General features: G+C 37.7%; 1 protein-coding gene across 2 annotated transcripts in view; it reads right to left on the reverse strand.

Moving 5' to 3' along the window:
- grip2b (glutamate receptor interacting protein 2b) overlaps positions 1-14,419 on the reverse strand; it is a 290,071-nt gene that overhangs the window by 27,012 nt on the left and 248,640 nt on the right. For both annotated transcript variants that reach the window (XM_080890400.1, XM_080890399.1), the window contains exons 7-13: positions 14,189-14,334; positions 13,576-13,723; positions 12,211-12,380; positions 8,013-8,168; positions 7,148-7,300; positions 6,869-7,055; positions 1,160-1,305 (exon numbers count right to left, since the gene is read on the reverse strand). In XM_080890400.1, coding sequence (XP_080746526.1) covers positions 1,160-1,305; positions 6,869-7,055; positions 7,148-7,300; positions 8,013-8,168; positions 12,211-12,380; positions 13,576-13,723; positions 14,189-14,334 — 1,106 coding nt within the window. The remainder of the gene's footprint in view (positions 1-1,159; positions 1,306-6,868; positions 7,056-7,147; positions 7,301-8,012; positions 8,169-12,210; positions 12,381-13,575; positions 13,724-14,188; positions 14,335-14,419) is intronic.

Here is a 14,419-nt window from a genome sequence, read left to right on the forward strand (position 1 = left end):
AAACTGTAAGCACAGCAACTACGTAAGGCTTTCTGACTCCTTACTTGGATCTGTTTCTTACTTTAGAGTTTGTTTCGCTCACCAAGAAAAGGTCATTTAATTTCCTGAACAGCTTGTGCAGGAAAGCAGACAACAAAACAGATCTACTCAAAGTAGTTAAAAAGGAAAACACACTAACAATCAAGCAAACAAAAACCAATATAAATATAACACTGGGTGAATACTTACCACCCAAATTTAGGGTTATTATCAGTAGATCTAATAAATCTATTCTTTTTAATTTATAGAGTTAGTTATGAGCATCCTTTACCTCCAAATTATCTGCTAGCCATATAACTCAATGAGTGAAAAAGCTACTATTAATAACTGCAGAGACCTCAATCAAACACTTAAATTGTTTGAAAATTCCCACTGACTACCTAAACTGCACAGTACTTTATTTTTTCACAAGGACTTTTTACACTTACAGGTGTAAAAGTACATGCCTGGATGTATAATTCCATTATACTACACATGTATTTTTTTTTTTACCAAGTCTCTTTTGAATCATTATTATGAATAACAACAAAAAAACAAAAATGACTTTTTGAAAAATTATATCAAAGTTAAAAAAGAAAGCAGGTCATTCAGCCTTCACTTACTAGAATGATGAAATTATAGTACTGAACAGATTCCCTTCAAAAGAAGCACTACACTGTATTTATTTAATGTAATTTGATTCCTAAAAAATAATCTTGGATTGATGTAATCCTAATCCGAGTTTAACATTTTCCAAAATGGAATCTGTTGAGACTTTTCTTCTACAGAGAAATCAGAAATAAAGACCCTGAATGAACTCTTCATACTTTCCGCAGGGGTTGACAGCATGTCAATGGTGCCATGCTCTGCAGTGAAGAGCTGTATTTATTCTGTCTAATCCTGCCTGTGCTAACACAAAAGCTCACAGCACAGGAATCTCACCAGTATATCCAGTCTGTGAAAATGAGATTATATGTGTTTTTTAAACAAAGGTATGTCTTAAATGGGAGCTATTAAAGAACACAAAGGTGTCTTTCTATTTTGTGAAAACGTTTTTCAGGCTTCGCAAATTAGCAAGGAATATGTATGGTGCATGTGTGACATGGTATAAGGTCTAAAACGTTTTGCCAAGTTTACAAACCTGCTACATCAAACTCTATTTCCAGTGTGACCTTATTGGTCAATGCAGCATCTCGGAGGAGCTGATTGGCTTCCTCGAGTGTTCCGTCTTCTGTGGGGATTCCATTGATCGACAGAAGACGGTCTCCTACCTGCAGCAGGCCACACCTAAGAGAAAATCAAGACGCTTTAGTGATTGGAAAAGCAATGCTTCCATGCTTGACAGGTTGCAGAGAAAAAAGTGGAAAAAGCAAAACAAAAACTCTCCAGCCCTCATTTTATTTTACCAGTGCAGCAAAGTGTGTAATAGTTTCTCCCCTATCTACAACTTCCAGTAAGGTTTTTGTTTTAAAATGATTTCTCTTTTTCAGTTTTCTGTGATGCTCTCAGGATGTAAAAAAAAAAAAAACTCTTACAAAACTGCAGAAAGACTAAAAAGCAACACATAAACAACACATTTCCTCTTTGATTTGTCATTCACATGTACATGCATTGTGCTAAGAAAGTTTTGGTAGTATTAACTAATAACCAGTGTGAATCTGAATGAGGTTTTCTTGCTTTTAAAACAAAACTCATAAATTCTGGTCTCACACTGAATGGATTTAAAGTACTCTGGACTGTTGGTTTAAATATGAAGAAGTAGTCCACAGAGTACTCTGACAGAAACTTTGCAAAGACACAAATAATGGTAACAACAAACCTATCTCACCTACAAGAGTACTAAATGTATTTAGTGATTTTCATGGGATAAAGCTCAGAATTAGGGTTGGGGTTGATATAATGATTAATATAAACATAAATGTAAAAGTAAAGATTTAAAATCTTTGGTCCTGTTCCTATATATATCACAAGGATACATATGAGCATGTAGTACAACTCTACATATAATTCATTTCCCTGTGTTTCATATCCATGCATCATCAACAATGAGATTAAAAACAAAGTATACGTTTCCATAAGGCAAGACACCTTTTTGTGATAAACTGTAATCACTATTAGGACTGACATCTTGCTGGGTTTTAAAAGGAAGAGAAGTTTTTTCAATGGAGAGGAAACCTGTCATTTTGGAGTGGCTTCAACTAAACTAAAGTTCTCCAGTTATTTGTTTACAAGGACGATCTACTGGAGCGCGAGACCACGGTTTCAAGAACTTTCCAAACATCAGCTCACTCAGGCAGTACACCACACTCAGCATTATGTTCACACAAGCTGTCAGATCCTGCTGCCTGAAATAAAGCCTGTTTGTCTCGCTATTGTCTATGCCTATTTAATATGATTACCTCCAGGGTCAAACTGGTCCCAAGGGGAGAATAAAAATTCAGGCATTTATGTTTGCTAACTGTCAGTAGCTGCCCTATCTGGAATTTTTCCCCCTCCTTCAATTCGTTTTACAGACAGATGACAGGAGCGTAAGCTTATGACTCCCCACTGTGTTACATTTCACATTATTTTTAGATACTGTGGCTTTTATGCTGCTGTTTAGCTATTATTTCCAAAATACACCAACCCTGGCTGCTCATTAAATAAACGACTGTTGGAATTAAATCAAAGCGCATTACCTGTGACTATTAAATTCAGGAATCATGTGCCTTTTCTGTTGATATATTATCCTCTGATATTATTAATATGTCACTGTTTATTCAGACTTAAAGCAATTCCAGCTTTCTTGCTTTTCAAGGATCTGGAAGGAAAAACTTGATGAGAAGATCCCCGTCTGTGAGTCAGACTATAATACTCCAGCCTAACAGAATAAGATAGCTCATGCAGTGAGCTTCAGAAGAAATTAAAAACAAATGCAATGTGTGGCTAAGAAAAGCAAAGGAAGGTAAATATTTGAGTAGCTTAAACGTGTGACTTTGAAACACAAAACTGGCTAAACAATAGAAATATGGAGTGTTTTTGGGTAACTTTTGTGGCTTAAGGGTGAAATGTCAACTCCTAGAATTGACCCAAAGCCATGTTCCTTCTTGCAATGAAATTATTACAACAGTTATCCACTTCTGCACGAAGGTGACATCTGACAGAAGAAAATGAAGATGAAATGTTTTTGTCTCCGTTTAATTCGGCCTCACTGTAATGTAGTTGGTGCCCTATAGATTTCCAGGACATCTAGGTTTTTTCTTTCATGTGACACACATGCACAAATGAGGCACTGTATCTTCCATTAAGCCACGAGTGGGTGACTTGTATTAATATACAGCCAGACATCTTCATTATGATTTACCGAGGATAAAATGGTCTGCCATAGCTCTCATTCCTGTCGTTCTTTCTCCTCCATTTCCCATTAATTGTTCAAGAACCCCAAGTCCTTTCTTCGCTTTCGTTGTCTCATTTTTTTCATTCTGTTTAGTGCAGCCCTATGACTGCCTTGCTGTCGTATTAATTTACACTAATAATTTAATTTTCATCTTCTAACCTTAACTGAAGCCAAATGATAAAAGTTACTTTAACAACAACTAGTCATATTTATAATCCCAGACAAACCGTCATCATCAGGACTATAAATGTGCAGAACTAAACAAGTTAAAGTGGGATTAGGATACAAATAGTTGTTTTGTCAGACTCACGCTGCTTCTAAATTTGGCAACAATATCAAGTTCCAATTATTACAGTGAACATCCACCTTCAAACTGCTGTTTGATAACTGACCCATTTTTGTGTGGCTGTTTGTTTAACATTTACTTTGCTGTGTTTTTTTCTGTTTTTAGTGCTCTCTGTTTGCTCATCACTATGCAATCTTCCATTGTAATAGTTGACTGTGCACTTGAAATTTGAAAGTACGACTAAAATTTTAGTATTTTTATTATATTAAAACATGTAAAATACACTCCACCTTACATAAATCTGTATGTATGGAGTTCTCATGGTGGTTTGTGTACACAGGCAGATAACGTGGCTCCCTGCTGTCTTAATATTACTCTCTATGCCATTATCATTTTTGGGGAAAAGGGCCAAATAAGGCAAGAAATTACTGGAGCATAACTAGGTTTATGCTTTTTGAATCTTTTATTAATAGTCTGATTTTTTTTTTTTGGCCCCTTCCTTTTTCAAAAATAAACATTAAATATAGAAACCTTTAGTGGTACAATATACACATTTTAAGTTATGGCAAATGGTCTACCATTTACAAAACAAATCTTCCAGCATTCGCAGCACCAAAGGAAAATAATTACAGGTTAAAACCTTAAAAAGAGCTCCACAGACCACTGCTGCACAAATCGTACAGTTTTAAAGGCTATAAGTTGTGGATAATTGTAATTCGGGGTGGTGTAAAGGGGGTTATTTGGATTCACACTGCCAAGCGGAAAGAAAGGTACTTATTGATTCCTCCAGAGTGGGCAAAGGGAAGCTAGCTAATTAGTGTTGTTAGTGTGGGCGCTAATGGAGTAGGGAGTGTGGCCTCAGGGTGCCGAAACACACCCAGCACTTACAGAAGCTGTTAATATGATGGAAACATCAACATCAATCAATGGACACGGACATAAGCACAGCATCATGATCCAGACACGACTAAGAATTCATACAGAGACTTAAATGAAGTTGTGAACAAATTACTGAGAAACAGCAGACACAAGCATGCAGAAGACTGTGGGCACGCACACACTTGCATGCCAGTGTTCACAAAAAAACCCTACTCATGCACAGAAATTCTTCCAAACATTTAAACACCCACACATAATACAGAGCCAAGAAGAGCTGCTAATACACCAAAACATCAGTCTAACACACCCACCCACACTAACACTGACATCCAAACACACACAGGGAAGCTAACTAAAACTCTGTTAATGCAACATTAAAGTCGGCATTTGTCCTCAAACAAACAGAAGGCCATTTGTACAGTTGTTGTACAACTACACAAATACAAGTGAACATCCTGTTACAAAGTTTTTAAATTACACATCTATAATTTTACTACACTGTAACTGTGAGGAAAGGTCATATTTTACCCATGTCTATTAACAGTTTTTACATGCACCAATGTGGGTCAAATTAATAAGAAAGGTGGTTTTAAGGAATCTTAAAACTTTATATGTCATGTCTGGGTGTATTTTATACGAAACAGTGACAGAGTTCAAAGGATACTTTGACTTTGCCACCATGTTGCTACCATATTTGCTCCACAGAGACAAGCACTAGTTAGTCTTTGAAATATCATGTGGAAATCTCAAAGCAGTATAGGAGTGATAAAATATGGTGCATATAAGTCCCATAGCTACTGAACACACATCTAAATAATACTATATTTGCACATTTTGCATCTTGCACATGTCTTTGTCCTGTCTCGTCTACAATATCCGGACAATAACTTGAACCTGGTATTCAATACCTACCGCACAATCCACTTTGTATTGTTTCTGTCCCTGTCTTTATTTATCGTACATTTAGTATTGTATAGTTAGCATTATAGTATTGTATAGCATTGTATAGTTTGTAATTAGTACCTTTTTATCCCTTAATTTTACCGAAATTTAACATGCTATTTATTTGTAAATCCTAGTTTTATATCTCTTGGAGATATATCTTTTATATACTTATAAATGCACCATGGGGGGCTTGGGGTGAAACAGCATTTCGGTACCTGTATACTGTGTATTGACAATAAAGCTCTTGAATCTTGAATCTAAAATAGTCATAATAAGGAAAGAGGGTGTGTTGAAGGGTGGTGCCTTGTAATAGACATGAGATCTGAAATAGGGTGGCGTGGTGATACAGTGCTTAGCACTGTCACCTCACAGCAAGAAGGTTCCCAGCAAGGCTCTTTCTGCGTAGATTTTTCATGCTCTCCCTGGGCTGTGTGGGTTTCTTCTGGCTACTCTGGTTTCTTTCCACAGTCTAAAGACATGCAGTTTGGTTAACTTGTAATTCTAAATTGCCCACAGGTGTGAGGTGCGGTGCTTAATATTGATGGAATAAAATAATGTCTGTATGTATGGTTAAAGTGTAATTAGAAGCACTGAGGAATCACTAAGACTAGGAAAGCACAATATAAATTTAAGTACTTGCATAGTCCAACTACTGCTGTATTTTCAGATCTCAGATATAACTGTGCTTATGGCAGATTTGTATTTAATGTAGGGTCACTTTTACTCAACTTCACAAGATGAGACAATGTGAGATGTTATAGTTTTTTTTTTTATTCATTTTTATTTCCACACAGGATTGTTGCTTAAAGGAATGAGTTATTTGAAGAGTCCTCTTTCCATCATGTTTGTATATGCCAACTGTGTGTCATGCCTCTTATAGACAATGAGGTTGAAAACACTTGCACAAAGGATACACCTGTGCACCTTCTATATATCCCTTCTGACAAGCCACTTCTGTCCTCTCTCTTCCAGATGCATTTTGGAATTGAAACAGTGTAGCATACTAAAATTGATTTTTGGGTTAATGATAAGACAAAGAATGGAAGTGACTCAGAGGCACAAATTAGCAACACAAGAAAAGCCTGTGACTATATGTCCACAAAAGACTGACTAAAGACACAGACACAGGTGGAAACATGGCTAGCTGGGAACCAGAAATAAAACAATGACGGTGGGGCAGTGAATCACAAAGCAGGGAAACAAAAACAAGACTTTTGACATTGTAGTGCTAAAAAAAAAAAAAAAAAAAGTCAGACTAAATTTGATATTGCAGTGAAAAAGCTACAGATGACAGTTATTGTAGTTTAGATTTAATTTATGCTACAAACGTGCATCCTTATGACTGGGTCAGCATGCACGCTCACCTCTCTGCAGAGCTGTCAGGCTCTATGAATCGAATAAGTGGTGGTGCTGACAGCGTTTCGGTGGCAAATATTCCTCCCTGTAGTTGTACACCAAAGCCGTTCAGTGGGTCACCTGTTAAGACAACCTCACTGGTCTCTACATGAACCACCTGACCACCTGGACCCACCGAACTGGAGGCCAGGGACACTAAAAACACACAGACACATAGATTACAGTTAGTTTCATCCCTTCTGGGAAATTAGATCCATCATGCAAAGACACAGGGAGATGGAACCTACAGGAGCTCTTATGCTCTTTCTTTCTCTGCCGCCGTTTAAGCAGTGAATTACGGGGACTCATGGGAACAGTGGGCCTGGGTAACGTGCTCGAGCTCTGGCTGCTGGGGCCAGAAGTGGTTGTAGAGGCAGGAGAGAAACTGGCTGATACAAGAGCTGCAAAAAAAGAGTGAGGGAAAAGAAGTCTATTTTCAATATTGCAATACATGAGCAATAAATTAGACTTTTAAGAATTAAATTAAAAAACCGAAGAAGTAGATGCTAATAAATCTCTTTCTTTGTCTGGGAAATGGAAAAGGAAAACAAAGAGTCAAAGAGCACATGTTAAATACCGCAAACATGGATATGTCAGGTAAAATTTTCTTGTTTGGTGCTTTATTTTCACAGCATGGCGGCTGAGTAGTTAGCAGTGTTGTCTCACAGCTGTAAGGTATTGGGTTTGGTGAGAAATGTGCTCTCCTTGTGCTTGCTTGGGCCTCTTTCGAAACCTCCAGTTTTCTTGTCATATTTCCACATGACCAAAGACACTGCACTGCACAATGCCACGTATATTTAAAATATATGCCTATGATGCTTATCTTTAAATCACAAGATGAGAATTCATAGAGACATGCTTTAAATAGTCTTAAAAATATGTAGAGATTTTTAAAATATATCTTTTTAAACAACACTACATATACATTCCACTGGGCAGCATACATTTGATGTCTCATTTACCCTTTCACAGACATTGCCTGCCATCATCAATAAGCCAAATACCATTCGGCAATGAAGTCTAAATTAATGCATACAGCTTAATTTAGACTTCTACTAAAAATTTCTGGTCTTACTTATGTAGTACCAAGTTGTGTTGTGTTTGTGTTCTTACACTTGCAGTAGTCAAGGTTGTTGATTGTGTTGTTGTTAGAGGCTGTCCACGATTTATTGAGGGTCGAACTTGTGTTGCAGAGAGTGGAGTTTGGAGGGGGACAGTAATTAACACAAGGGTCCCAGGAGTGGGGATGGTCCGACTTCTGAACCTTGACTGCAAAACACATGCAATGAAACATGAGCATTGAATTTTAATACTTCTAAAATCAATGGCTAGGTGTAGGCTAAACCAACCTTACACCAACTCTTACATAATTTTAATAATAAAATAATAACAAAATTCAAATGTCTGAACCTAAATTAAAAGTTTCTAGATTTTGTGTACATGTAGCATTGCTCTTCCTATGCTATCAGCCCACTAAATGGCTTCTATCAGGCTAAATCATTGTCACAGATATAGGTAGGAGGTACCCTACCATGTCTGCTATTTGCCAAGAAGGTGAGTTATCATCCATTGTGATCACTGATAAGGAGAAATTAATGCAGATGTTACAGAATTGCAATTTATAAAATTGTGAATTAGAGATTCAGACATAATAACTCATCTATAACCTATATAATAGGTATATCTCTCATTATGGCTGTCTTCCTGTTATGTGTACAGCTTGTCTTGCCCCGTGTCTCATCCAAATATGATCACACAGAGCACACATTCCATGAACTTCATGTAATCTTGATTGCCATGGGCTGTCACAGACAGTATCTGTATATTTTTCATATTAAAACCTTTCTAACTGCTTGCTGTTTAGCTAGTTAGCTGTGCATTATCTACTTTTCCTCAATGAATTGAATCTTTTAGGCTGATACTGATTGACGTGTCGTTAGACCTCAATGTTTTCTTCACAGAGATCTTGTAACTCTCACCTCACCTGGCCGCTCACCCTGGACCAATTTGCTTTGACCCTACCAGGGGCAAATCGACCCTACATCATAGCCACCCAGGTAACCACTGCACAGAGTAGTTCAAATGTCACCAGCACATCTACCACTTAAACCCTATATGTTTGTCTGTGAAAATCCCAGAAGATCTGTAGTTTCTGAAATACTAGGATCAGGCACCGTCTGGCACTGACAACTATGTCATATTCAAAACCACTTAAATCACCTTTCTGTCACATTCTGAAGCCTGCTTTGAACTTCAGCAGGTTGTCTTGGCTTCGTCTATATCCCTCAAAGCATTCAGTTGCTGCCGTATGTTTGGTTGATTAGATATTTGTGTTAATAAGCACTTCAACAGATGTACCCAGCAAAGTGGGCTGTGAGTATTTAAGGCAGTGATGACATTACTTTTCAGCTTGATTCATTCATTTATCAGTTAAACTCTACAACAAATTTCATCTGAACTGTGATTAAAAGAGATATAAAACTTTTTGGGTTACTAACACTCACATACCAACCAATCAGGTGAACATATTTCCAAAAATACCTATTATATGACAACATATAATTCAATACCTTACTGTATTGCATTTAATCCAAACTAATTTCACTGTCACTTAATTAGGTCCTTGAAAAAGTGTCTCTAAGCTACATTCAGCTGCTCCCTTTGTCACAAGTGGTGAGCACAACAGGTGGCTCCACATGTTTGATTTGGCAGAATCCAGAATCCAGATGCCAGATGCCCTTTCTGACGCAGCCGCAAAGACAAGTTGTGTCGGGAATTGAATCAGTGACTATTTGCTTGTTACCCATTGCATTATGGAGAAAGTAAAAAAATGAGTTGACTGTGTCATCTGCTAGAAATTCGCATTTCTTCAGTTTTGGGGGAAAACCTCTTTTGAGGAAACTCCCACTGAGAATTTAATGATACAATCGAGGCTGACAACCTGACAATCTACACAGCTTTGTGTGTAATTCCCCTTTACGCTCGTGTATCTAAACTCTGAAGTTTATCCGAAGCTACTCTGTGCTGTCACAGCCATCCAGCTGAGCTATTGTATCCTCGACGTGTGAGGCCTTTTATCTAAACTACTCTGATGGCAGGACGTGTGAGGAGCGGAAGTGTTGGGCAACCTCGGGGTGAGATCCGTGAAATGAGGAAACATTTTTTCATCTAATCCTCCTTGGGTAAAAATGAAGTCATTATGTCCAGTGAAACACACCGGAGAGACGGTCCTTCTGACAAGGAACGGCAGCAGTAACACACACTGTAAATGCCCACAGACAACAGACACATAACAAAGCCACTTTGAATTAACACTTATACTCATTTACACATGATATATTATGAGAAGATACACAAAACATGAGAACATTCTAAGACACATTTGTGTCTAGATTTACCAAACGTAATCTATGTGGCAAGAAAACCGACTGAAACTTTACTCACACACACAACTGCAAAACCTTTCATCAGAGTGTCTATTAATAAGGCAGCAGCAAGCTGGCTTTAAGGTCTGCTGCAAGGACATCAGTATCCTAATGAGCTGTGTTCATTTCCTAACACACACAAATGCACACATGTACACACAAAGGCGGTCACAAAACTGTGATTAGAAGAAGGAAAAAAATAAATTTAGCTTCTTGCAGACAAATGAGATGAGATGGTGACCTTTCGAGTGAACAAGTGTGTCTGTGTGTGCTGTGTTCACACGTGTAACTCCAAGAAATAATACCAGAACACAACAGAGCTATAAAAGAGAAAAAGAGCAAAGAGGAACACTAGAAAATAATTTCAAAATGGAAGGAGATGAACATTTCTGAGATGAGGTATGTGTAGAGAATAAGAGAAGTCAAAGGCAGAGAAGAGAGGAGAGGAAAAGGACAACGGATAGGAGGAGGTTGTAAGCAGTTTTTGACAGCTGGAAGAGAGGTGTAATGACTTTAATTAAATCCCATCTTGCCTTTACACTCCCTGTCACTCTATTTTTCATTCATGTGCCATTTCTCTTTTCAGCATTCACTTTTTCATCTGTTTTCATGCTGAGAGCGATCTTCCACCACACAAAAGTTTCTATTGAAAATAGAAAGGTTTTAGTTTAGTTCAAGTCTAGAATATCTAGTTTTTCTTCTCGGTCTTAAAGCCGTTGCTTTAATCCCATCTCTGTCATCCTCTCCTGGGAATCTCTAATCGACCGAAACACATTAAAGATTTTCCTCTAACAAAAAAGATTTTTTTTAAAAAGGTTTTGGGGAAAAACAAAATAAAACTATACAGCGTCTACAAGTAGAGGATCGTGTTGACTGTGATGCGTTTCTATTTATTAACAATATTCATTGTGTGAGTGTGATGTGTACACTTGTCATACTTAAGCAGCCTCAGCTGCAAGCATTAACACATGAACATACGATAAAAAACTAGTTACTGGAATCCGGATTTCCCCTCTAAATCCATTGGCACCAATTCTGTCACAGATGAGAAGCCATCACTTGGCTATGGGTGAGCTAATTAGGAACAAAGTTGCCATTGCGGCCAAATTATTCCTCAAGTAGAGTTGTATTAAAAAAAGAGGCTGAAAGACATCGGAATGAATGGGATTTTTTTTTTTTTTTTTTTTTTGCTACTCGGATTTGCTAAATATGCATGAGGTGACTTAATTGTGGCGAAGACTAAACAAACTCTCCTTGGTGGTTTTTACTCTGCTTTTTTTTTTGGAATCCGACTTAATAGCTGCCAAATCAGAGCTGACCAGGAATTAAATACACAGATGGTCATTGTTCTTCAATAATTAGCATTTGTCATGCTAAATATTACAAATACTGCTATCTAACTATGTTTCCTGCTGTTAAATGTCAGTACAACATGCTCTGGCAAAAAAATGTCTGCTTAATTTCATAAACATGTATGCAACAAAAACAAAACAAAGCAAGTGATATTAAAAATAAATAAATAAACTGTTAAGTGATTAAGTGATTCTGAAGCTCTGGCTCCAAAGGTATACTACACATGAGTGATGAACAAAGCTGTGCATGGGTAGAAAGACAATTTAACAATTTTAGGAGTCATACCTATTCAAATAAGAGCAATGCAGCAGGCTGAAAAGATGGCAGCATCAGCCATCATAGTAGAGGCTTGAGCCCGCAAACAGAGTTGAATCATTATGATTTAACAAGGTTGTTCCATAATTACCAGTGGCTTTTTTTAAACTTTACCCAAATGACAGATAAAATATTGACAGATAAAACTGTAAAATTTTGATTACTAAAATAACCAAAGAGTTTACTGGGAATCTGATGGCCCTAGCTGTTACACTCACCCGTGTCATGCTGTTTTCCAGTTAACCTCGTTTGATGCGAGGGAAGAATTTCTAATTTAACCAGTTCTGTTGTGCTTGCTATTAATTGTGTTGCCTCCAGAACCGTACAGTGCTCTGTTGATGTCCCATCAATAGACAGCAGGTGATCCCCAGCATGCAGTGCTCCACATCTAATACAAAAGAGACAAAAAGAGAATAAGCACAAAATGTTATCACCACAATACACTGGATAAATAAACAGAACACAAATAGCTTCCATTCTGTTTCAGAAAAGCTTTTTTTTTTGTTCTTTTGCCAACAGTATATAAGCTAAACACATTAATCTGCTTAGCTCACAACGGCATGCTGCCGTGCTGGTCAGAATGATATCGCTGCTCTTCACACAGGGGTTAGATTTTACAAACTGACTTTGCAATCATGTGGGAATGAATAGTGCCAGAGCACAGACCTCTGCAGTCAACTTGTCCTGTTGACTGAGGTTATTTTAGTACTCATTTCAGCACTGACACAGAGTTCAAGTGCTTCATGTATATTTTAGAGGTAGACTGGAGCTGAAAGCAATATCCCGTCTTCTGATGTCTGTGTAAGTTATAAGGTTGGACACAGTCTATGTGTGTTTATCTGTGTCTTTCTTACACAGAGAGGATATGCTGTAAACATAAATGCAACCACTGCAAATCTGTAATCCAACAGCAGAATCAAATTAGATCTTGAAGGGGAAACTATAAAGTCCACCATTTTTCAACAAAAGAGAAATATACAGCTGACAGATGTTTGCAAAAGTGTAAACTATATATTCTTGTGCACTAGCCCTGTTCTCAAGAAAATATTTTTTGTAGCATTCCAATACATAATATTCTTTTAATGGTAACTTTGCATCAAACAAACCAACCAGACAGACAAAGTAAGGAAACAGTTCTGCAGAGTGAAAACTGTCCATGAAGTACTTACTGTGGATTTAAACTGTACTGAGCTACAATGTTGTCTTAATATCTGAAACATCTCAGAGCTTCTTTCATCCTCTGTTGTAGTTTGACAGCTAACAGAACAAAAAAGTCACTCAGAACTTAAAGGGTAAATCTAGGCAAAACTACAGCTGGCATGTATGCAAACACATACATACCAGTTGTGTTTCTAAGAATATTAACTCTGTTTAGTGAAAAATTACAGTTAGCCAGCATGTTTAAATGTGACACCAAGGATTCTCTTACATATGATAAGTTAGACTGAGGCTGGTTGCACTAATTTCACTGTCTAGGGCATCACAGCTCCCACACCAAAGGAAACTTCCTGTGGGTCTGTAAGACATCAGTGGGTTTTAAACACTGAGAATGCCTGGAGAATGAGTAGCATGTAGATACATACCTGTCCACCACGCTGCCAGGTTTAACCCGGTCGATGACAATGACCTGTTTGTTTTGATGATTGGCTGAAGTCAGCGTGATGCCTAGTGTTGCTCCTGGAGATTTGGCTATTTCCACTAACAGTGGACCAGATGCATTTGCCAGTGAGTCTGAACGGGAAAGAATGAAGTTATTTTAATAATTTGACCTTTTACTGCTTGCTGTTTCTTACAGTCTTAAAATGATCTTAGAGTAATCTACCAAAGTACAAATACCTTAAATATCTGTTTCACCAAGAACAGCACAGTGAAAAAGTTTAAGAGCATATATGTCCTTGAAAATATAACCAGACATGATTAGCAGGGGATTGCTTGCAGTGCTTTTCGGGCAAGTTAAACTGAGCTGTTTTACCCAGAAAAATGAGGCAGACCTTAGCGTGAGGTGGCAGAAAATGCCAACACATCAACAGCAATCACAACAAAAGAATCAACCCCAAAAAAACATTTTTTTAAATTTCACTGGCATTTGAGAAAAATTTTTTTTGCTGCAAGCTTCAATTTGTGTCTCTCTCTGTTAGTTTGGCTTTTTTTTTTTTTTTTTTTTGCATATGTCTGTGTGTCTACATGTGGACTCACCGATGATAGTTACATCGTACTCAATTTGGAACAGGGCTTCCTGGCCACATTGGGCCAACACGCTGAGAGCATCACTGTGGTTTGCGTTGTGTAGTGGCACACCATCCACACTGAGGAGACGATCGCCAGGGCGCAGGGTACCTTCTCTGCATGCAGACACGCACACACATCCAAAAAAATGACATTGGATTTTGTGATACAGTGATTACAGAAGACAGGGATTGGACATTA

This window comes from Rhamphochromis sp. 'chilingali', assembly GCF_963969265.1.
Source record: "Rhamphochromis sp. 'chilingali' genome assembly, chromosome: 9".
Classification (NCBI taxonomy): Eukaryota; Metazoa; Chordata; class Actinopteri; order Cichliformes; family Cichlidae; genus Rhamphochromis; species Rhamphochromis sp. 'chilingali'.